The sequence below is a fragment of the Pollachius pollachius genome (assembly GCF_949987615.1).
Source record: "Pollachius pollachius genome assembly, chromosome: 1".
NCBI classification, from domain to species: Eukaryota; Metazoa; Chordata; class Actinopteri; order Gadiformes; family Gadidae; genus Pollachius; species Pollachius pollachius.
Window position 1 is genome coordinate 1,742,056 of NC_136934.1, and position 24,857 is coordinate 1,766,912.

At 46.1% G+C, this 24,857-nt stretch overlaps 1 protein-coding gene across 1 annotated transcript; it reads right to left on the reverse strand.

Annotated features, from left to right (window-relative positions):
- Nucleotides 1–566: 566 nt before the first annotated feature.
- Nucleotides 567–22,854, reverse strand: LOC307074365 (erlin-2-like). Its single transcript, XM_079734489.1, has 12 exons — nucleotides 22,736–22,854; nucleotides 21,758–21,865; nucleotides 21,155–21,236; nucleotides 17,604–17,650; nucleotides 17,374–17,435; nucleotides 14,872–14,997; nucleotides 13,134–13,207; nucleotides 8,110–8,168; nucleotides 5,775–5,866; nucleotides 3,513–3,602; nucleotides 2,737–2,816; nucleotides 567–885 (listed from the first exon to the last, which is right to left on the reverse strand). Exons 2-12 carry the CDS (start codon nucleotides 21,862–21,864, stop codon nucleotides 706–708), a joined length of 999 nt encoding a protein of 332 aa, XP_079590615.1. The 5' UTR covers nucleotide 21,865; nucleotides 22,736–22,854; the 3' UTR covers nucleotides 567–705.
- Nucleotides 22,855–24,857: the final 2,003 nt, after the last annotated feature.

Consider the following 24,857-nt stretch of genomic DNA (forward strand, 5'->3'; position numbering starts at 1 on the left):
GTTCCTTTTCAAGAGGGAAAATAAAAGAGAAAATAAACAGAAGGAGAATCCAGAGGGGATATGACATCATCCTTAGGCTACAGCCCATGCCAGTTCACTTGATTCTGAGAAGTCATGTGACTGCTTATAAATCAATCACCATATTTGGGCACCCGGATTTGGATGTAGAAGCCTTTTGCATGATAATATAGAAACAGAACAATTTAGACAGCGCTCACGTTATAACTGACCCTCAGGGCAGGGCTATAGATGGTACAACTACAACAGCTACAACCATTTAATTATCCAGCCTGTCAAAGGAACTCGTTCTAGCCCCACAGCGCATGCTGCCCATCACCTCAGGCCTTGTGTGTTCACTCCTTTGGTTTAATGGAGGGTGTTAGCCTCCAGGCCGCGGGGTCGTTCCCTGGTTTACAGTGCTGGTTTCTACCCGGACACACAGCGCCTCCAAGATGGAGCGGCGCCAGGGGACAAGATGGCGGCCTCTCTACTGGTGTGACGCGCGGACAGACTCAAGGGAACAAGGAGGGTCTGGTCGTTTGCAAGATGGCAGAGATGGGGGCCGCCTGTTGGGGGCAGCACCCGTTGGTGAGGGATGGGAGCGGGGGCGGGGTAAGAGGGGGGTTTAAATGGATAGGGAGGAGGTCTGAGGTGGGGGGCTTGGTTAGGGCAGTGTTCCAGGCCCCTCCCCCGGTGGGGGAGGGTCTAGTCCCGGTCCCGGTCCAGGTCTGTCCCGAAGGAGTCGGTGAGGCCGGCGGCCGCGCCCGGCCACTTGGCGCCAGAGTCCACGAACATGTGGGGGATCTCGCTCCCGAAGTAGATCTTACTGTTGGCCGCGATGGCCTGGAACTTCACCAGCTGCAGGTAGGCCGGGGTCAGCTTCATCTGGAGGAGGTGGAGACAGGAGGTGAGGAGGAGAGAGGAGGAGAGAGATGAGGAAGAGGAGGAGGAGGACCAGGGAGTGAGGAGGAGTGAGGAGGCGGAGAGAGGTGAGGAGGAGGAGAGAGGAGGTGAACGGGAGGAGGAGAGAGGTGAGGAGGAGGCGAGGAGAGGTGAGGAGGAGGACCAGGGAGATCAGGGAGTGAGGAGGAGGAGGAGGGGAGGAGAGGAGGTGATGAGGAGGAGGAGAGAGTTGAGGAGAGGAGGTGATGAGGAGGAGGACCAGGGAGAGGAGGTGAGTTACAAAGGAAAACCGTACAGGTAAAGGAATTCAATTAAATTGTTCTTTATCGTTAGGAGCCTAATTCACCTTAAAACATTTGCCACAATACTGCAAGCTGTACTGCAGTTTGTATCATGATCTAGCAGTACTGAGTAGATATGAGCCCCTGTCTGTAGCTTCCTGATCTAGAAGTACTGAGTAGACATGAGCCCCGTCTGTAGCATCCTGATCTAGCAGTACTGAGTAGATATGAGCCCCTGTCTGTAGCTTCCTGATCTAGAAGTACTGAGTAGACATGAGCCCCGTCTGTAGCATCCTGATCTAGCAGTACTGAGTAGACATGTCTACAGTGTTTCATCCATGAGGAGGGTCTGATGGAGCGTCCAGGGATCTGGACGCAGACTTCCCCTCCCTAGAGCTTCGGCCCCCGGAGTTTCCAGTGATCCCATCCTGGGACATCACAACCGAATCTGTCCCCGCCGTGGCAGCCAGCACGGGACACCAGGGTTACGCAACACGCAGAGCCAAGGATCAGGAGCAGATGTTGGGAAAGGCTCCGCGGTCTGAACCACTCGCCCCCTGAGGGCCTCGTGTTTCCGCTCCCCTCCCGATCTTCTTCATGCTCCCTTCAGCACATAACTTTAGATTTACTGAAGGGCTATTTCTAGTAGTACCTGGGGCCTTCTCTCTCTGCGACAGAGAGGGCCCCAGCCTGGGCAGACATCCCGGCGGGCCCCTGGAGTGTGCTCTCTGATGGGGGCCCCTGGAGTGTGCTCTCTGATGGGGGCCCCTGGAGTGTGCTCTCTGATGGGGGCCCCTGGCCCCTGGAGTGTGCTCTCTGACGGGGGCCCCTGGAGTGTGCTCTCTGATGGGGGCCCCTGGAGTGTGCTCTCTGATGGGGGCCCCTGGAGTGTGCGCTCTGATGGGGGCCCCTGGCCCCTGGAGTGTGCTCTCTGATGGGGGCCCCTGGAGTGTGCTCTCTGATGGGGGCCCCTGGAGTGTGCTCTCTGATGGGGGCCCCTGGAGTGTGCTCTCTGATGGGGGCCCCTGGAGTGTGCGCTCTGATGGGGGCCCCTGGAGTGTGCTCTCTGATGGGGGCCCCTGGCCCCTGGAGTGTGCTCTCTGATGGGGGCCCCTGGAGTGTGCTCTCTGATGGGGGCCCCTGGAGTGTGCTCTCTGATGGGGGCCCCTGGAGTGTGCGCTCTGATGGGGGCCCCTGGCCCCTGGAGTGTGCTCTCTGATGGGGGCCCCTGGAGTGTGCTCTCTGATGGGGGCCCCTGGCCCCTGGAGTGTGCTCTCTGATGGGGGCCCCTGGAGTGTGCTCTCTGATGGGGGCCCCTGGAGTGTGCTCTCTGATGGGGGCCCCTGGAGTGTGCGCTCTGATGGGGGCCCCTGGCCCCTGGAGTGTGCTCTCTGATGGGGGCCCCTGGAGTGTGCTCTCTGATGGGGGCCCCTGGAGTGTGCTCTCTGATGGGGGCCCCTGGAGTGTGCTCTCTGATTGGGGCCCCTGGAGTGTGCTCTCTGATGGGGGCCCCTGGAGTGTGCTCTCTGATGGGGGCCCTCGGGGGACTCACCTTGTTGGCCTCGGCGAGCCGGTTGGCGGTGTAGAACTCTGCGTCGGCCTTCGCACGCTGCCTGGCCAGGAAGCCGGCGTCTGTTGGCACGGAGACGGGTTACACACAACGACTTTGTTGTCCGGGAACATTTAGTTCAGGACACGCAAACATTCACATTAAGGGTCACTAGCAGTTTTACCCAAAGCCAATTATAGTAACAACATTCGTCAGAGGACGGAGAAACAACAACATACCTCTGTCGGCACAGTAAGTTGGTTTATAAAAACAAGTGCCAACAATAACCATCACTAGGTTAACCCATTCCCAGTATTCAACACGACGGCTAGGGTAAGACGCTTCACAATGCTAAGTACTGTTGTATTAAGTACCAGAAAAACAGACGGAAGGAGGAAGTCAAAAGGTGAAACTAATAAAGAGGCTGTTGACAACTGATGAGTCAGACGTGTGTGAGCTGGTGAAATGTAAGGATTAGCTGTTCCCGGGAGGAGCGAGACAAGAGTGGGAGTGGGAAATTCCTCTCTGAGCAGCGGTCGGCACTGTGAAGGGGATGGGGGAGCGGGGGGGGTTTTCATTCTGTTAGATGGTGTAATAGAAAGTCCCAAACAACTAAGCCGCAGCCAACACCACCACCAATATAGTGGGACGTGGGGCTGTATAGTGGGACGTGGGGCTGTATAGTGGGACGTGGGGCTGTATAGTGGGACGTGGGGCTGTATAGTGGGACGTGGGGCTGTATAGTGGGACGTGGGGCTGTATAGTGGGACAATACTGACCTTCTATCTCAGAGATCTTCTTCTCCGTCTCCTTCTCCATGACCTTCTGTCCAAACTTGATCTCTGACACCTGGGCAACCTTCTCCGCCTCTGGAAGGAGTGGCGAAGGGAGACGTTAGAGACATGAGATTCACCCCCAGTTACCCCAGCGCTGGTCCCAGGACAGTCACTGGTCTACCGTACAGACCGCCGCCCACCTGCGCCTGCACCATGACGAGGACGCACTAGGCCTCGCCGGGATGAGAGGCTGAACTGCATGTCGTTGGCCACAATGTGTACATGTTCCAGGCCAATAAAGTGGGACCTAATGACATTCTTTGTTGTTTTGTTAAGACAGAAGTACTTTGATCCTACTATGTTTGGTTTAATTGTGCAATTCTCATTTTGTAAAAAAAAAACAAAACACAGACGTCATGAAGTCCATGAACACAAACAGATGAACAGGCCTGAAAACCCTGACTTTCTTTGTTGTTTGGTTGAGACAGAAGTACTTTGATCCTACTATGTTTTGTTTAACTGTGCAATTCTCATTTTGTACAAAAACATTGTTCGGCACTATTATTAATCAGTTTCGCTGGTCGATTTACCCACAAATAAGGAAAAACTACAATATTTTAAAAGTGCCTGAATTCACAGTTAATTTTTGTAATAATAGTTACTGTGGTATAATTCTTTTTATTTTTTAAACCTTTATTTTACCAGGCAAAATTGCTTGAGGTCAAATGACCTCTTTTTCGAGCAAGGCCTGGCCAAAATGGCAGCAGTTAAAATGAATGAATATAAGACAAACATTAGAAGGAAGCACAGACATGAGAAAAAAAGAGACAAATTCATTCCAGTGGGTGAAGAAGAACAATTCGGAGACAATGATAAAATACTATTTAGTGAAACATTGACAAACCCCAAAGTTTGCCATTAGAAAACATGTGAGTCGAGTTATAAAATCATTCATAGTGATGAGTTCCTGCAATTTGAGTGCTTTAACAAGTTTTTTAACGAGTGCTCCAGGCGGAGGGAGCAGAGTACATGAAGGCCCTCTACACAAACTCAGTACAAGTTCTGGGGACTGAGGTGGATAGAAAGTCCAGAGAGCGAAAACTGTAAGCGCAAACTGTAATTTGATTTAAAAGTGAGATAGGTACAGAGATATGAAGGGAGTAGTAAATTAAGGTGTACCAGTGAAGAAGCCTGCGAGCTGACAAGGACAGCCAGCCTACTTTAGAGTACAGGGTGTAATGATGGGTGAGGGATTTACAGCCGGTAATGAATCTTAAAGCACAATGATATGTAGCATCCAGCATATGCAGTGAAGTAGAGCAGGCATTCATGTATAGTACATCACCATAGTCTAATAATGGAATAAAAGTAGCAGCAATAAGCCTTTTTTTTTAGAAACAAAAGAAAAGCCTGATTTATGTCTGAAATAAAAGCCCAGTCTCACTTTTAGTTTCTTTGCCAGGTTCTCAATATGGGGTTTAAAAGACAAATTATCATCAAGGATGATACCAAGGTACTTGTAAGTGGAAACAGTCTCAATAAGGGGTGTAACGGTACACAAAAGTTACGGTTCGGTACGTACCTCGGTTTTTAAGTCACGGTACGGTACGGTACGGTTAATAGTTAAGGGGAAAATTAAATAAAACTGCTTTTTCCTCAACCTGTAGATAAGCAGCAATGAAAAAACCAATAAACTTGGTTATGGCATTTGCATTTCTCAATTCAGCAATAAAAATATAATTTACTACTTTAGTAGCTTCTGTCACTGTACTGTGTGATTTTCTAAAACCAGATTGAAAACAAGATAAAATGTCATTAAGACTCAAGAAATCCTTCAACTGAAGGATCACTAACCAGGCTTTATACAATCTTGGCTAAAGGAGGCAGATTTGAAATAGGCCTGTAGTTACTGAGGCCCGACGGTTCACCACCTTTTAAGAGGGGAAGAACGTTTGCTGTTTTCCACATTTTGGGGATTTGCTTACCAGTTAGAGTTAAATTAAAAATGTAGGTCAATGGCTCGGCAATAAAATCTGTGGCGAGTTTTAAAAAAAACAACACCTATATTATCTGGCCCTGGTGTTTTTTTTAAATCTTATTTCATGAGAGCTTCATGTACTTCCGCAACAGTGAAGGGTCTAAAGTTAAATTCATTTTCCAAAGGGAGTTTAGCAATAGCAAGAGGAGCCATTGCAGTATTGGGCGTAATTACTTTATCAAAATGAAAACCAGAAGAAACAACATATTTAATTTTAAGGATCTCACCAATCACAGCCTTTAACCTCTCAGTCTCCGCCTCCTTCTCCACCACCTTCTGAGTCTGCTGGGAGATCAACAGTTTGGTCTTCTCACTCTCCCTGAGAACAGGCGCACAGATAACAAACAAACATCAGAATACCACCTGGGAATGGGAAGCACCAGATGTGTGTGTTTTTTTTTTTTAATGAGTGTTCCAGGCGGAGGGAGCAGAGAACATGAAGGCCCTATTCCCAGAAAGTCCAGAGAGCGCAAAATGTATGATGAATTTGATTTAAAAGTGAGGTAGGTGCAGAGATATGAAGGGAGTAGTAAATTAAGGTGAACCAGTGAAGAAGCCTGCGAGCTGGCAAGGACAGCCAGCCTACTTTAGGGTACAGGGTGTAATGACGGGTGAGGGATTTATAGCCGGTAATGAATCTTAAAGCACAATGATAAAATAACTCAAACATCAGAATACCACCCGGGAATGGGAAGCAGTGTGTGTGTGTGTGTGTGTGTGTGTGTGTGTGTGTGTGTGTGTGTGTGTGTGTGTTTGTAAGGAAATAAGGAAAAACTACAATATTTTAACAGTGCATAAATTCACAGATCATTTTTGTAATACTAGTTACTGTGGTATAATTCTTTTTATTTTGTAAACCTTTATTTTACCAGGCAAAATTGCTTGAGGTCAAATGACCTCTTTTTCGAGCAAGGCCTGGCCAAAATGGCAGCAGTTAAAATGAATGAAATATAAGACAAACATTAAAAGGAAGCACAGACATGAGAAAAAAAGAGACAAATTCATTCCAGTGGGTGAAGAAAAACAATTTGGAGACAATGATAAAATACTATTTAGTGAAACATTGACAAACCCCAAAGTTTGCTATTAGAAAACATGTGAGTCAGGTTATAAAATCATTCATGGGAAAGATTGCCCACACATGGACTTACTGGTCACTGTTGAGAATATCACTGTATCTCCTTCCCCAACTGCCAAAGACCTTGGTGTAGTGTTGGACAATCAGTTATGCTGCACCGCAAACATCACTGCGGTGGCCCGATCCTGCAGATTTGCACTTTACAACATCCGCAGGATCCGGCCCTTCCTCACAAGGGAAGCAGCTCAGCTTCTAGTCCAATCACTGGTCATCTCCCGCCTCGACTACTGCAACTCGCTCCTGGCTGGACTCCCTGCCTCTGCGATTAAACCCTTTCAACGCATCCAGAATGCGGCAGCGCGCCTTGTGTTCAACCTACCAAAGTTCTCACATGCAACCCCCCTCTTCCGAGACCTCCACTGGCTCCCTGTAATAGCGCGCATCAGATTCAAGATGATGGTACTGGCATACAAGGCAGTCGATGGAACTGCCCCTGCCTACCTCCAAGCATTAGTAAAGCCACACACCCCAGCTCGATCCCTCCGCTCAACTACCTCAGCTGGACGTCTGGTACCGCCATCGCTAAGAGCAAGCAAAGGTCGATCAGCGAAGTCACAACTTTTCTCTGTTTTGGGACCTCAGTGGTGGAACGAGCTCCCTACCGATGTCAGGATCGCAGAGTCGCTCACCAGCTTCCGCAAAACACTCAAAACTCACCTGTTCAGAGTTCATCTCGACTCTGCATAGAAACCAATGCACAGCCACTATTGAATGTTGTATGTCCTGGGACTTGTACATTGCACTTATTCAAGGTACTTAATTGTGCAGCATCTACAGTAGCTGCTATCTTTGCTTTACACGGGGAATGGGTTAGCCTAGCGATTGTAATGCTTGCACTTGGTTCTATGAACATCTTTACTGTACCGACAGCGATATATTGTTTCACTTCTTATGACAAATGTACTTATTGTAACAAATGCACTTATTGTAAGTCGCTTTGGATAAAAGCGTCTGCTAAATGCCCTAAATGTAAATGTAAATGTAAATTCATAGTGATGAGTTCCTGCAATTTGAGTGTTTAACGAGTGCTCCAGGCGGAGGGAGCAGAGTACATGAAGGCCCTCTACACAAACTCAGTACGAGTTCTGGGGACTGAGGTGGATAGAAAGTCCAGAGAGCGCAAACTGTAAGCGCAAACTGTAATTTGATTTAAAAGTGAGGTAGGTGCAGAGATATGAAGGGATTAGTAAATTAAGGTGTACCAGTGAAGAAGCCTGCGAGCTGACAAGGACAGCCAGCCTACTTTGGAGTACAGGGTGTAATGATGGGTGAGGGATTTACAGCCGGTAATGAATCTTAATGATAAAATAACACACAAACATCAGAATACCACCCGGGAATGGAAAGCAGCGGATGTGTGCGTGTGTGTGTGTGTGTGTGTGTGTGTGTGTGTGTGTGTGTGTGTGTGTGTTTGTCAGACTTACATGAGCTCATAATTTCTGCGAATGCTCTCAGGTATGACCGGCTTCGTGACACGAACTGCCTGAGGACGAGAGAGAGAGAGAGAGAGAGAGACAGAGAGAGAGAGAGGAAAAAAGGGAAAGAGAGAAAGAGAAAGGGAAATGGAAAGAGAGAGAGAGAGAGGAAAAAAGGGAAAGAGAGAAAGAGAAAGAGAACATTTTTAAGATTACCAGAACCCAAAAGACTGAACCTCAAAAAGGCATGTGGTGTTGTTGTTCTAAATAAATGTTATAACTAAACAGATCTAGTGCACACACGCTGAAAGCAGGCAGGCATGCAGCTATGCCGCTCATGTTTACACTAGCGTGCATGGCGGGTTTAAAACATTACTGCCAGAGTGAAATTAAGAAAGAAAGAGGAGAGCAGATAACCAACAGGGCATGTACAGTGCACAGATTTGTGTGGAGGTTAATTATGGTGAGCCGTTTGAAACGGGTGAACAAAAAAAATAGGCTGTCAATAGCAAAACGACAACGGAGTCAACACCACCATGGTGAGAGGCTCTGTAAGATTAGAAACATAAGAATTCTTCATTTCCTGTTTCCAGAAAATGTTCCCTTAGGCAAAAAACAAATGGGCTTCTTACAACAGACCATATGTTCACACTAAGCAACTCCTTGACAACCAGACACGCCAAAGCAAATGCTAATTATTCTTCTTCTTTTAAGAATGCTTGATTCTGATTGGCTGGGAGGAGGGCATTAACCCGGCAGGTTGCCCGCTGATTTGTCGTCTGTGCTTGCTGATCACAGAAATTTCAAACATGAGGTCCATTGTAAATATAAACCTTGTTTAAAATCAAGATCAAACTGGTAATTGCCCTGCCTCTCGTGATTATCCCTTACGTATTCTCATGCTTTGTTGACTTTAAAAACGCCTTTGAATCAGTTCGGCCCGAACGTCTGCTGTTGTGAATAGAATGAATCGAAAGCGTTGTTGGAGGAAAACCAACAACATTATAAAGTCCATGAACACAAACAACAGTTCAGCAGGGAAGATAGAAACACACAGACTTCTTTCTGCAGGGCCGGGTTTGAGACAGGGTCAGGGTTTGAGACCGGGCCGGGGTGCGATACAGAGCCGGGGTGTGAGACAGAGCCCGGGTGTGAGACAGAGCCCGGGTGTAAGACAGAGCCGTGAAGTAAGACAGGGCCGGGGTGTGAGACAGAGCCAGGGTGTGAGACAGAGCCCGGGTGTAAGACAGAGCCGTGAAGTGAGACAGGGCCGGGGTGTGAGCCAGAGCCGGGTGTGAGACAGGATGCAGCTTGAGTCCGACCCTGTTCAACGTGTACATTAACCAATGAACTAAATCAAATGTCTGCTGTTCACAGATTCAAACCTGGTGCTGCTGACCACACCCAAAGAAGGCCTGTAGCAGCAACTAGGACTTCTGCAAAGTTCCACTCAAACCTGGGCACTGACAGTGAACCTTAGTAAAAACCTAAATAAGGATATTTGACAAAAAATCCACCTAGAAACCGTGACTCTAGAGAGGGAGACAGACAGACAGACAGACAGACAGGGAGACAGACAGACAGGGAGACAGACAGACAGACAGGGAGACAGACAGACAGAGAGGGAGACAGACAGACAGAGAGAGGGAGCTCTTTGAATAGTCTGTTTTCCTGTACAAACAACCAAACAGGGGAAGGGAAAGAGAGAAGGGAGCTCAGGTCTGTTTCACAACATGCTGTGAAAAATCAGAGTAGATCCAGGGAACGAGATAGGTTCAGATGACAACGGCTAAGTCATGGACGGTGGAGTGGTGAGTAACCAATCATCAGGAATGAGTCTACTCCTAAAATAAGTTACAATGTTATTTTAACCCCTTTCATGAGGCTTTGTAGTTAGTTCAAATCAAGGTGGAACTTTCCAGTCTGATTCTTCCGTATAGACAGCAGAGTCAATGCTTTATTCTTGAGCTCACGCAGATACCCAAAGCCACCACCAGTGTTGGGGGTAACGCGTTACAGTAACGATATAACTTTTTTGGGTAACAAAGTAGAGTAACGCATTACATTTAAAATATCGATAACTACACTACTTTACTAGACTAAAGGTACGCGCTTTCCTGCGTTACCCAAGCCGTGTTTGCCTGCGGGTAAAGTTCTGATCTGTTGTGGTGCATGCTTGCTGCCTGTGTGTCTGCAGCGCCTGCTTGCCTCGGCACGTTGAGATAGCGATCGATTTGAGTGACGTAGCTGCTCGTGCAAAGGAGTGTTCAAGTGTTGGAGCGCAGAAGCAGGTGACACAGAAAGACAGGCTGGTTGCCGGGTTCATGTAGAAGACATGCTTCCCCTGTCGACTATTGAATCGCCCAGATTTAGAAAAATACTAGATAAAGTACCCCCGACTAGCAAGACAACATCCGACAGGAAAACATTTTCCCATTACCTGAACAAGTGCTATACCGACATGGAATCGAAGCTCAAAATAATTTTCGAGTCCTCCCTGGATCATGTGTCCACCACCGTGGACATTTGGTCCGCCAACAACAAAAGATACTTATGAATGACTGCACTGGATAGACAGCATTACTTTAAAACTTGAGAAGGCTGCTCTTGCCGGCAAGAGGGTGGGAGGAAGACACACTTACGATGTCATAGCTTTCGAAATACATCAGGTTCATTCAGCATTTGGACCACATAAAGTAACAGCATGTGTCACCGCCGCTAAAGTGCATTTCTGTTTTAATTATATGGGATAAAGTGACCTTTTTATATTTTTCATTGACCACTTAATTTTTGTTCTCATGTTTCCCAAAGCCTTTGTTTTGAAACGTGTGTGTTGCTACTGATTGACCTCACCATAGCCCACTTTATCCTGTTTTTTTGTGTTTTTTACAGTGAGGCATTTCTTTGTGCAGACAGGGATATTGTTCTTTCATATGATTTTATATGCTTTTTTTGTATAGATTTTACGGTGGCGCTGAGCATCCACAAAAAAAAAAAAAAAAGTAAGTTTCACACCGTTAGCACACCAGGATCTCGTAATTACGAGAAAAGATCTCGTAATTACGACATCAGGATCTCGTAATTACGAGATCCTGATGTCAAAATTACGAGAAAAGATCTCGTAACTACGACATCAGGATCTCGTAATTACGAGGCCAGCAATAACACGGGGATTGCTATTTGTTGTGTAAGCATGTAGCCATATGACCATACGGGAAAATCCATCGACAGCACCATTAATACACATGCCATAGGGTTTAAGTTTGTCGTATGAATCGAGGTGCCACAAAAGGTTTGGACCTGGGTTTATGTAAAAACGACGTCTTAGACGATTCCGTTTCCTCAGTTGTACTCCTCGAGGATCTAGGATTAAGAGCAGGTGCCGTATCGTTGTTTGAGTAACTACCAAGCCTGCTTGGACGCATTTCAGATGCATAAATTTGCATCCGTGAAGCATCCCGTACTGGTTCAACTGCTCCTGCAGGAAGAGAGCCACTTGTAGCACGTCCGACTGGGCTTTTCTCCTGAATAGTCCCAATGACTTCAGATGTCTGCGCAATGTTGACATACTCATATAAATGCCCTCCTCACTTTTAAGGAACATCAATATTTCCCAATGCCTCAATCCGAGCAAGAAATAAAATACAATAGCGTCGGATAGCGTCATCGTTGCCGTCCTGCAGCCAGCCAGCCACGTTATTGATGAATGAGAGGGGTGATCCTGATGTCGTAATTACGAGAAAATATCTCGTAATTACGAGATCTTTTCTCGTAATTTCGAGATCCTGATGTCGTAAATACGAGATCTTTTCTCATAATTACGAGATCCTGGTGTGCTAACGGTGTGAAACTTACTTACTACTTTTTTTGTGAATGCTCAGCGCCACCGTAAGATTTATACAATAAACAATAAGTGATGATAGGGCTATGATGTTTGTCCATGTATCTACAGTAAAGTAAAGTAATAAGTAGTGAAGTTAGTTTTTAAATGCAGTTACTAGTAAAGTAATCTCATTACAATTTACAAAAGTAACTAGTAATTAGTAGCTAATTACTTTTTTTTTAGTAACTACCCCAACACTGGCCATCACCACATTCCTTCCGTGTTTATTTGAACTCTCTCTATCTCCTGCAGTCTCTCCCATTATTATTCCTCTTAATTCATCAAAACCCAGTATGTAGAAACACACGACAAAGACTGTGCATGGCCATCATGCATGAATGGCCTCATTCATCCGGGGCTTAGGAAGGTTTTTAGTTGGGACATACAGCTGGAGTTATTACAATAACATGATATCTTATTATTATATTATATAATTAAAAAGGAGTTTGGAGAGGGGGAGGACGACGAGTGAGACGAGGGGAGGAGAGAGGGAGACGGTTGGAGGAATAGCAGTGGCCGGCTGCTGACAGAGTGTTTAAGTGTACCAAAGTGTGTGTCTGTCAGGCTCCAGAAAGGTTGACACCAGGTCAACAGGATCATGAATGACCCTCTCCACCGTGACATCATGGCTTCTGTCACGTCACGCAAGCAGGCTGCCGCCCTTGTGACAAGGTTAGCCTTTGATTAGCCTCATGCTAACTGGGTTGTTTAGCAGACGCTTTTATCCAAAACAACTTACAATAAGTGCATTTGTTAGAAGAAAGATAATGAATATATCGCTGTCGGTACAGTAAGGATGTTGATAGAACCAAGCGCCAAGCACTAACAATCGCTAGGTTAACCCATTCCCCGTATACAACAAAGATAGCTAGGATAAGACGCTACACAAGGCTGTGCCAGGACGTACCACATACAATCAGTGCGTACATTAAGTGCCAGGACGTACAGTACAACATACAATAAGTGTGTACATTAAGTGCCAGGACGTACAACATACAATGAGTGCGTAAGAGGGGTGTGAGAGGGGATCACATCTCAAAACGATGATAATGAACACAGCTTTAAATGGGACAGTTTGAACGGAGGTTCCAAGGGACCTGAACCCGGGGCCTAGAGGGGGGTGCAGGGGGTCTTGGCTGGGTCTAGGTACCTGTATGATGAGCCCAGGGGCCATGGAGTTCAGATCCTCCTGGAGGGTCAACTTCAGGTTCTCATCGATCTGGTCTGGAGAGAGAAACGGACACACAGACACACGCAATTGAGTCAGTATAGCTGTTCTGATAGGCGCTGCTTCAAAACCCTCAGTTCTTCCGGGATGAACCAGTCAACCAGCACACCAGAAAGTCTTCTGCTGTGGACTCCAAACTGTTTAATGGGCCGCCGTTAAAATGGATTTAATAACCCCCCCGGCCATTTCTCCAGGTTTCTGGAGGGTTGTGCAATAGGTACCGAGCAGAGAGGACAGCAGAACCTCCAGGTTCCCAGGCCCACGGTAACCGAAGAACAAACACACACAGATGTTGTACCCACTATAACATGAGCTGGAGGAGTAAGTACACACAGATGTTTTACCCACTATAACATGAGTTGGAGGAGTAAGTACACACAGATGTTGTACCCACTAGAACATGAGTTGGAGGAGTAAGTACACACAGATGTTGTACCCACTATACTATGAGACGGAGGCGTGAGTACACAGATGTTGTACCCACTATACTATGAGACGGAGGCGTGAGTACACAGATGTTGTACCCACTATACTATGAGACGGAGGCGTGAGTACACAGATGTTGTACACACTATAATATGAGTTGGAGGAGTAAGCCCACACAGATAAGGTCCACTGCACTAGGAGGAGGTAAAGAAAGCCCCTGGGTTAATAAACGCTCTGTTTCAAAGAGCAAAGACCAATGAAGCTGAAACCAAAACAAATGGAGGGTTTGCCGGGCTTCAAATTGCGTGAATTCTTCTCCATTCATTTTTTTGTACACATTGTTTATGGAGCGGTTTTTGTGATCAAACCCTCATATTGCCTCTCAGGGCTTCACTAAACATCTGCATGTCATCTGGTGAAATGGCTTCTTTATGGCACTTCAAGCTCTCTGCCAAGAGTTCCAGCATGGAGATTCGCTGTTACGATGTTAACTAGCTCCGTACGCACCACCACATTGCTAAAAAACCACTGTTAACAATACTCTCTGAGAGAATCTGAACACTTCCCATGGTGGTGGTGTGTTGATGAAGCCAGGACAGACGGCTATGTGGCTTTGAAGGTGTTCTCTCTATGAACACCTTTAAAATAAACCTAAAAACATACCTATTTAATTCAACTTTGTGTTTAAGCACCTTGTATTGCAATTTTGTATGAAAGGCGGTATGTAAATAAAGTTTGATTTGATTTGATCACAGAACCTAACTTAGGGGATGACAGGGTAATACACTACAGCGCCCTCTGTTGGATGAACATTACTTTGCTGCCAATAAGATCCTACGACTCGGCAACGCTACTGGGGAAGCATTGAATCATGACACTTGCATGAATGAACTTTCGCATGTCATCAGTGAAGACCTTTATATTTAGTGCATTTAGTAGACGCTTTTATCCAAAGAGACTTACAATAACTACATTTGTCAAAAGAAGAGAAACAACAATATATCGCTGTCGGTACAGTAAGGATGTTCATAGAACCAAGTGCTAAGCACCAACCATCACTAGGTTAACCCATTCCCTGCGTACAACAAAGATAGCTAGGATAAGATGCTACATGATGCTACTAGTACTATTTTTAAGAGTGTACATTAAGTGCCAGGACGTTCAACACCCAATAGGTGCATAAGGGGGTGTGGGGGGGGGGGTGAAGACTCAGGGATGCCTGAGCTCCTCTTACCAAACAGGCCGATGTAGACCTCCTGCAGAGAGTGGACGCTGCAGAACTGGTTGAGCTCGTGGTGGACCTTGTTGAAGATCAGGGCCTTGTCGTAGTCCGCCGTGAAGTTCCTCACGATGTCGAACACTACAGCACGGGACGCAGGGAGAACAGTTAGACACGGAAAGGAAGTAATGTTAGTAATAACATGATATATGATGGAGGATCTAAGGGGAATCACTCAATCACAACTTCAGTAGTATCGGTGGTAATAACATGATATCTGGTGAAGGAACGGAAGGGGAATCACTCAATCCAACTGTAGTAGGACTGCTAGTAATATCATGATATATGATAGTGTTACAACCCCACTGTCTAGGGGTAGTGGGGGAGGTAACGGATGTTAAAAATGAATGAATGATGAAGAACAAATGGTGAGTGAACAATAAAGGAATGTAAAGGAATGACAAAACAACGGATATGGCTAAGCATGAGTTTGGGCACTTAAAGCCAGGACTATGAGCGAACCCTGAAACAGTCAACAGAGCAAAGAGAAGCAGCTGTTTAGTGCACCGCACTACTGCTTCCTCCCAGTGCCTTTCAGTTGAGAGTGTGACACATCAGTCTCTGTTGAAACCCGTTCTGAGGAACCACAGCGCATATTCTTCATGTGTATTGAAGCGTCGAAGCGCCTCCGTTAGAGACTGCAAAAGAGGTGGGGATGAGGAAGTCAGCCTTATGTGTCAGTAAACCGGTCTGAAAACAATCCGGTAATACCTGTGACTAGTGTGGGGTCGTTTTCCCTGGACTACGTATGGTGGAAAATATCGGAGGCTTCTCAGCCAAATTGTTGGAATATTGGTAGAGAGAGAAACGCGTCAGCATGGGAGAGGGAGGCTCCGGGACCTGTCTTTTTGTCTGTCCCCTCAGAGAGACATCCCTCTGTAGTCAATGACATCAGTCTATTTCTCAGTTCACTTAGATAATAAGTATAAGTAAGGTTAACTTTAAGTATAAAGTATACAAGAATATAAGGTAAATATTGTTAAAATGGATTGATATTACCTGGCCTTCCTTTGCCTGCATTCTGATGAACCCCCAACGCCTCATTTACGTATAAATGGCCCCTTACAGAGACATCTGTTACCCCCTGTGGTTCCTCGTCCTTATTGCTTTAGAATGTTTATTCTGTAGGCTTCAACTTAAAAGTTGAAGTTAACTAATCCATACCCCGGTTCAAATCAGACACTACCAGCTTTATGATTATGGCTGTATATACCACAGACAAATAAAGTGGTATTGTAAACTATTACAAATGTATGTTTTACTGTTTAAATTAGTATTGCTTTCACAGGGCTCATCTCTTAAACACATGTGGTAAGTCATGGTGATTTAAGATAAGGTTTATAAACAAGGCGATGAAAGGATTTTAATCGAATACCCCACCCCATATAACTGTAATGTATAATATGTAACTTCTTGTAGCTATAATGTTTGTATATGTAACTCTTTTGTATTTAATGCTTGAATTACTGTACTGAATGTATTGGGGGCGGGAAGATAAATGCTAAGGGGAACGGGAAGGGCCTGTAGTTTAGAGCATTGTGATTGGTCAAGGAAGTCACCGATTTGGGGTTACCTCAGACACCCCGGGCCAGATGGGCCAGTTCTTTGCAAACCAACTCAGGTGCTTTTGTTAGAATCAGAATCAGAATCAGCATCTCTTTATTGTCATTGCACAAAGTGCAACGAAATTGGGGTAGAAGCTCTCAAAATAAGTGTTTTTCTTAAAAAAATGATTTTTTAAAACAAAAACAAAATGATAAAAGGGTTATTTTTAAAAAAAATATATAGAATGTTAAAGAATTCAAAAACAAATATATATATTTAAAAATGTCAGCCAATTTTAAAGGTCAGATTGGTATGATAACGCAATAATTTATAATTCTGCATTATTTAGAGAAATAACAGCTCTGGGGTGGAAACAGTTTTTTAGCCTGTTTGTTTTTGATCTGATTGCCCTGTAGTGCCTCTCAGAGGGCAACAGTTCAAACAGGTCATGGCCTGGGTGGGATGAGTCTCTGAGGATGCTATGAGCTCTCCTGAGGCAGTGTCTATTGTAGACATCCTCAAGAGAGAGAAGAGGACATCCAATGTCTTTTTGTGCCATTTTTATGACCCTCTGGAGTGCTTTCCTCTCAGCTGCAGTGCAACTGGCAAACCACAGCGAGATGCCGTGGCTTAGGACAGTCTCAATGGTGCAGCGTTACTCTGTGCAGTTACAACAAAGCCTTCATCATTCAACACTAGTCCTTCTCAACCTCTGGTATCTTTTAGAGGATTAGACCGTGGGTTTTATCCACGACATACGCTGACGTAAACTTTCCTGCTCAAGATAACAAAAGTGTTCTTTAAATTAAGTTTGATTTGATTGTGAACGTTAAGAAGGAAACATTGAGGTTTCATGGACTACATTTTAATAACATTTGTGTTTCTGGTGTGATATTGTGTTTTGTGGTTTACCTGCAGAGGGAATCAGGAAATTCACCACCTCTATGCGGTCAAAGTAAATCATCACTCCTCCACTGGGGAAGGAACACAGTTATAGCGTTAGTAAAAAACATAAACCCCACGAATAAAACATAAATAAAAAACAAAAATACTATGGATAAAACACATAAATACCAGGTATAAAACACATCCCTAGAAAATAACCTAAATAACAGGAGAGCCAATGAGATGAGGGGACGTACCTTGTTCCACAGGGAACGTTCTTCACCTCATCCGTCTGAAGGGTCGTCTGCAGAACAGAACCAAACAGAGACATTCAGGAACTCTACAATACCACAGTATATACATATACATTATATATACATAGTTACATCTATATATAAATCTCTATATACAGTGGTGTGAAAAAGTGTTTGCCCCCTTCCTGATTTCATTTTTTTTTTGCATTTTTTCCACACCTAAATGTTTCAGATCATCAAACAAATTTAGATATAAGACAAATATAACACAAGTAAACACAAAATGCAGTTTTGAAATGAAGGTTTTTATTATTAAGGGGGGAAAAAATCCAAACCTACAAGGGCCTGTGTGGAAAAAGTTATAACCCCCTCTGTTAAAACATAACTTAACTATGGTTTATCACACCTGAGTTCGATTGCTCTAGCCACACCCAGGCCTGATTACTGCCATACCTTAAATAGGACATGCCTGACAAAGTGAAATAGACCAAAAGATCAACCAAAATTACCCCAAGAGCACAGAGACAACTCATCCAACGTCACAAAAGACCCCACAACAACATACAAAGAACAGCAGGCCTCACTTGCCCCATTTAAAGTCAGTGTTCATGACTCCACCATAAGAAAGAGACTGGGCAAAAAGGCCTGCATGGCAGATTTCCAAGACGAAAACCACTGCTTAGCAAAAAGAACATTAAGGCTCATCTTTGACTGAATTTTTGGAAGATTACATCCCATTACATCTGGCGTAAAAGTAACACCGCATTTCATAAAAAGAACATCATACCAACAGTTAAATACGGTGGTGATAGTGTGATGGTCTAGGGCTGTTTTGCTGCTTCAGGACCTGAAAGACTTACTGTGATAAATGTATTCTGATGTCTACCAAAAAATCCTGAAGGAGAATGTCCGGCCATCTGTTCGTGACCTCAAGCTGAAGCGACCTTGGGTTCTGCAGCAGGATGATGGTCCAAACACACCAGCAAATCCACCTCTGAATGGCTGAAGAAAAACTAAAGGAAGACTTTGGACTGGCCTGGTCAAAGTCCTGACCTGAATCCTATTGAGACGCTGTAGCATGACCTTAAAAAGGCACTTAATGCTCGAAAACACTCCAATGTAGCGGAATTACAACATTTTTGTGAAGATGAGTGGGCCATGGATGAGTTGGCATTTAGCTGTCTTCTGTCACACTACGTCAATGTGGGGCACATGACTCCTGATCCAGTGTGCTTTTCCTTCCCCAACCACGTCTTCACTCCCTCAGACTGTGTGAACTATACTTTGGGCATCATATTTTGCCGATACTACCTGATGGTTCTTTTGGCATAGATATGGGCTAATAATAGCGTTTTACGATTATGATTGTACACACTTCAGCTTGGCGCTGTGTGCTTAAGAGAGTTAAGCACACAGCTTAACGGGATCCAGATCCCTTAGCTAGTCACACCCACTCACACCCAACCAGTTATTAGGTCTAGGGGTCACTTTTTCCAAACAGGGCAATGTAGGTTTGGATTTTTTTCCCCCCTTAATAATAAAAACCTTCATTTAAAAACTACATTTTGTGTTTACTTGTGTTATCCTTGTCTTATGTTTCAATTTGTTTGATGATCTGAAGCATTTAGGTGTTAAAAAAAATAAGAAATCACGAAGGGGGCAAACACTTTTTCACACCACTGTATATATATATATATATATATATATATATATATATATATATATATATATATATCAGTGGAGGCTTCTCCAGTGAAGAGAGGGAGGAAGATCCTCCTTAACATTGTTGAGAATAAAAAATGTAGATTGTCCAGACTACTAATGAATTAATGCCCTTTAAGGGGACATATCATACCACCAGGTGTGAGTGTGATTAGCCATTACAAGCCGTTTTCAAAATGTGCAGCATTGTGACATCACAGGTTGGTGTGTCCACCTAGATGTGTGACGGATAGATGAGCAACGTTTGCTACAGTCCACTGAGAAGGCAGGTAGACTGATCTATCCAGCACACATCTAGGTGGACACGCCCACCTGCGATGTCACAATGCTGCACATTTTCAAACCTGCTTGTAATGGCTAATCACACTCACACCTGGTGGTATGATATGTCCCCTTTAAATAGGATTACTCTAATGCCTTTGTATTAGTTATGTTCGTTTCCCGGGGTAAAGGGACATTAGCACCCCCTATCGCCTATTGACAATTACTTCAGGTCGTTCCTCCCTCAGCCTCCATTGCCTCCCATTCATTTCCTTGAAAGTGTTGGCGGCCGGTGAATAACATGGGGCTCAATGGGAGAGAGGAGGAAAGTCCTCCTCTGAGTGGGCGTGACTAGCTACGGGATCTGGATCCCGCCTACGTCTATTCACGAATACGCTTAAGCCCTGGCGGCGCTATGAACCAATAAGAGGAGCCCTGGCTGCGCTATGAACCAATAAGAGGAGCCCTGGCTGCGCTATGAACCAATAAGAGGAGCCCTGGCTGCGCTATGAACCAATAAGCAGGAGCCCTGGCTGTGGAGCAGCCCGGAGGGCGGGGTTATCCCCTCGAGACTAGGCTACGAGAACCAGCGAACCCGCTCAGTCGAATGCCTCGTTTCCACCGAGCGGTGCGCTACTGCTCGTTGCGGTACAGTGCGGCTCTGTTCACTTATATTGACGTTTCCGTAGCCCACGGCCGGGATGCGGAGCCCGCGAGGAGGGTTGACTTGATCTATAAATGAAGTCCCTCAATCTTAATTGGCCTAACACCATGACCAGCATTCTGAAACATCCATTAACATCCGCATTAGCCTCAAACAATGTTAGGCTTACAGCCCATGTAAATAGTTGTGAAATAATGTTCTTGTTGTTCTTTTAATTGTTTGTTACTCTGACCGTTCTGTTGGATATTGTGGAAAGGATGTTAGTGAATGATTCAGAGCATGATGCATTTTAAATGGCATCACTTTTGGTATTGTGTCTTTATTTTTCTCAAAACAATTGTAGCAGAAAATAAACATAGCCCAATTACAACCAATAGCTTCAGTCATTGAGGGCAAAAATAGGCCCAGATTCTTTTGTTTCGTTTTACAAATCAAGAGTAGGCCTGATTTGACTAATTGGCTTTGCATCCTTTCCTTCTTCCCTTGAAGTCCAAGACATGCTGCCCACCAGCTTTCAAAGTACAATGCTGCCACTGGTGGATTTATATCAATTCACATAATTATCCCATCCTGCTATTTTGTAGTTCACCAACAAACCCTGAAACAACTTGAGCGTGTACTTATGCCACAATAGGCCACTATCAGTGCAAGCAGGCCAATGGCAAACAAGCGCCCAGTCCTTCCTCCCTCACTTTAAAAACCACCAGCCGCCACTGATAAATCCCGGCAAAAAGTTTTATCTTGTTTATTATTGGAGTGTTCACGTGTAGTATACACTAAAACAATTATTCACCTCCCCACTATTCACGGAGCCTTAGGAGAATAATTGTTAAATATATAGCATTGTGGAGTACATTATGTACTACAGTGTAGTATTGGGGATCAAAGCATTGGGTGGGCATCTCACCTGAACTGGTTTGTAGCTGGTGATGAACGGCAGCATGAGGTGGAAGCCTGGTCCGCTGGTGGTGGTCAGCAGAGCTCCTCCCCTAAAACACACACACACACACACACACACACACACACACACACACACACACACACACACACACAGAGACAGACACGCACACACACTCACACACACAGAGACAGACACACACACAAAGACACACACACAGACAGACACACACACGCACAGACACACACACACACACAGACAGACACACAGACACACAGACACGAACACACAGAGACAGACAGACACACACACAAACACACAGAGACAGACACACACACGCAAGCACACCCAGACCCACACACATACACAAACACAGGGATTTTATTAGACTTGCTAAACAGCGACTTAATTGTGTTCTGAGTGATGGTGTCAGAGTTCTGTTTGAACACACATGATAAAGAACCGGTGTTATCCAATGCTAGACACGTATCTATCAGCTAGACACGTACAGGCTCCTCCAGCAGTAAGAGACAAGGCCTGTTCTTAAACACAGGGGTTTGGGCAGGGGCTATAGGAGACGTAGGTGTGTATGAGACTGAACTGAGGTGTTACCTGTAGTAGACGCCTGTGTGGCCCTCCTCTATCTTGTGCACAGAAGCAAACATAGCTGCCCCGCCGATGGCCGCGACGATCGAGAATATGGCCCCCCACTGAGACATCCTGGAGGAGCAATCACACACGCGTCCCGTTCAGTTCAAGCATCGTGTTTCCTTCAAAAAATGTCCGGGGCTACAGTTCAGTAGAGCACCTCCTCCGACCTGCCCCCGGGTCCACCGCTGCGGGTTTATCCGCCCGGTCTCAGCGGGATAAGCCCGCCCTCACCTGGGACGCTCCCGGGACGGTGACCTTCCCCGTGACCCTGACCTTCCCCCGCCGCGCTAAGAGGATTGACTCAAGTCCGAACCGGGCGGGCGGTGCACTGCTCACCGAACACGGATAAACAAACCTCTTCCTATATATACACACACACACACACACACACATACACACACACACACACACATACCTTCACCTCGGTACCCCGAAATTAGATGAGGATAATACTGTTGTAGTTACGTAGTAGTAGTAGTACTAGTAGTGGTAGTAGTATAGCGGTAGTAGTATTTAGAGTAGTAGAAGTATTGTAGTAGTAGTAGTATTATTTGTCGAAGTAGTAGTAGTAGTATAGTACTAGTAGGAGTATAATAGTATGAGTATAATTAGTAGTAGTAGTATAGTACTACTAGTACTATAGTAGTAGTTATAGTAGTAGGAGTACGTTACACGTCGGTACAATCAGTGGCAGTAGTAATTGTAATTGTATTTGAGCTAAGCAATTGATTATTAGCGGAGTCCGTCAGAGATAAGATCCGATTTAAACTTTAAACCCGATCCACTAAACCGGTGTGACGCCAGTTTGGAAGCGACGTCCCACTTTACGTCACAGCGAAGCTCCGGCGTGATATGAGACCACCGACTGTCCGGATCCAGTCCGGCGGGGGTCAATACATCTCAATTAGTGATAGAGGCCCTATAGCTCGGGGTATTTACCTGTATGATTCACAGACGTCCGCTCGACTGGTTCAGGCTCCTTGTTTAACTTCCGGGTTCGCGTCTTGCGTCGCCCTGACGTCAGTAGAGCGACAGCAGGATGCGTAACCTCATACCGACCAGCAGATGACGCTAGAGACCAGCGGAGGTTATGATCGGTGCATTAACCCAGGGTTTTTTTTTTATGGGTTTTGGATTTTAAGACTTTAAAGGGGACATATTATACCACCAGGTGTGAGTGTGATTAACCTTATAAGCCGTTTCGAAAATCTTAATGTGTTCCCTTTGAATCAAATACACCTCCTCAAAACAAACCAGATACATGCATCTAAAGGTACAGGGTACGTGTGTATGGTCCGTTGGTGCTTTCTATAACAGGAAAGAGGATACACAAACGTATATACGCTGCAGGCCCCTAAATCAAGATACAGAACTACGCCTCGTCACAAAAAGGCCGGTTCCCGTTGGACTCACGGTTCCCGTTGACGTGTCGTGACAGAGGACCGGCCGCCTCGCGTTACCGCGGGCCTCCCGGGACACCCTAACCGTAACCCGCACGGCCCCGCGGCGTGGTGGGGACGCGCATTGTAACGCGGGGAGTGGGGGGAGACGGGAGAACAGAGCCGGGGAAAGGAGTTTGTCAGAGTTCATTAACTATCAAGGGAACATGGCTGGAACTGGCAGCGAAAGCCGTGCCGGGGCCCCGGTGCCATTAATCACGACTGACAAGAAACCAGGGGCCGAGGGACCGGGAAGGAGAGGGGAGGGAGGGAGGGAGGGGACTCTGGTAGTGATTATAGACTATACAGCCAGGCGTGTCGGCAGTGTCGACTCAAGCCAAGACGGACCGCAGAGCGTTTCAGGGACTGAAACACTCTCTGTTTCTCCCTGTCCGTCTCCCGCCTCTCTCTCTCTCTCTCTCTCTCTCTCTCTCTCTCTCTCTCTCTCTCTCTCTCTCTCTCTCTCTCTCTCGCTCTTTCTCTCTCTCCCCCTCTCTCCCCCTTTACCCCCCCCCCCCCCCCCCCCCCCCCCCCGCCCCTCTCTCTCCCTCCGTGGGTGTGTAGATTCCTCAGAGAAGCCCTTCATCACAGTCACACATAATAAGTCTCTCGCTGACCGGCTGGCGGCGGCGGGGCAGCGGGAGCAGCAGAACATAACTCCGGGTTAGGAACCACGGCGGTGCGCTGATTGGAGAAAGACGGAACGAACCGTAGCTATGCGAGGCGGCGGGATCGCGCGGTAAACAGAACGGAGTTCTCGTAGATCTCTGTCTGAATTCTATTTTCTCTCGAAGTCAAGCGAGTCCAGCTGTCATGCTGGGAGAGAAATTCAATAAGGAAGAGGAAAACGAGGGAGAGAGAGAGAGAGAGAGTGAGAGAGAGGGAGAGAGAGAGAGAGAGAGAAAGGCAGGAGAGAGAGAGAGAGAGAGAGGTGTGAATAGCGAAAGAGAGAGAGAAAAAGAGAGAGAAAATAGGATGGAGTGGGAAGGGGAAAGAGAACGAACCACTGAGTGGGAGAGAAGGAGAGAGAAGGAGAGGAGGAGAGAGGAGATCCAGTGGTCCAGATAGGGAGACGTGGGGGGTGTGTGTGTGTGTGTGTGTGTGTGCGTGGGGAGGGGGGTGCAGGGCCAGTGCGCGGTGAAGACGGAGTCTCTGTTAAGTGCTGTGCTTGAAAGGCTGTCCGGCCTCATTAGCTGTCAGTCGTAACAATACAGGGGGGCTGGCAGCGACCGGCCCCCCTTCTCCCGCCATAAATCACACGCTGACAGCGCCCTGACAGGCTGGGAACCACACAACACACACTGCCTCTCTCTCTCTCTCTCTCTCTCTCTCTCTCTCTCTCTCTCTCTCTCTCTCTCTCTCTCTCTCTCTGTCTCTCTTCCTTCTTTTCCCTCTTTCTGCCTTCCTTTCTATTCTCAGATGTTTTCTACTTTTTTTGTAATCTCGTCTGCGTCATCACACTCATACACACACAAACACATGCACACACCCATACACACACTCCCACACACACACACACATACAGACACACATAAAGACACACACGCACAAAAACACACGCAGGCACACACACGGACACACACAGTGCACTGGGGATTTTCCCAGAGTGCACCTCAGCAGAA

Excerpts from the sequence above, each read along its gene's own strand:
- LOC307074365 (XM_079734489.1), bottom strand. The coding sequence starts at position 21,864 with ATGTCTCAGTGGGGGGCCATATTCTCGATCGTCGCGGCCATCGGCGGG. Across the intron at positions 21,237-21,757 it reads CACACAGGCGTCTACTACAG|GGGAGGAGCTCTGCTGACCA; the intron begins GTAACACCTCAG and ends TGTGTGTTTTAG. Across the intron at positions 2,817-3,512 it reads GAAGATCTCTGAGATAGAAG|ACGCCGGCTTCCTGGCCAGG; the intron begins GTCAGTATTGTC and ends CCGTGCCAACAG.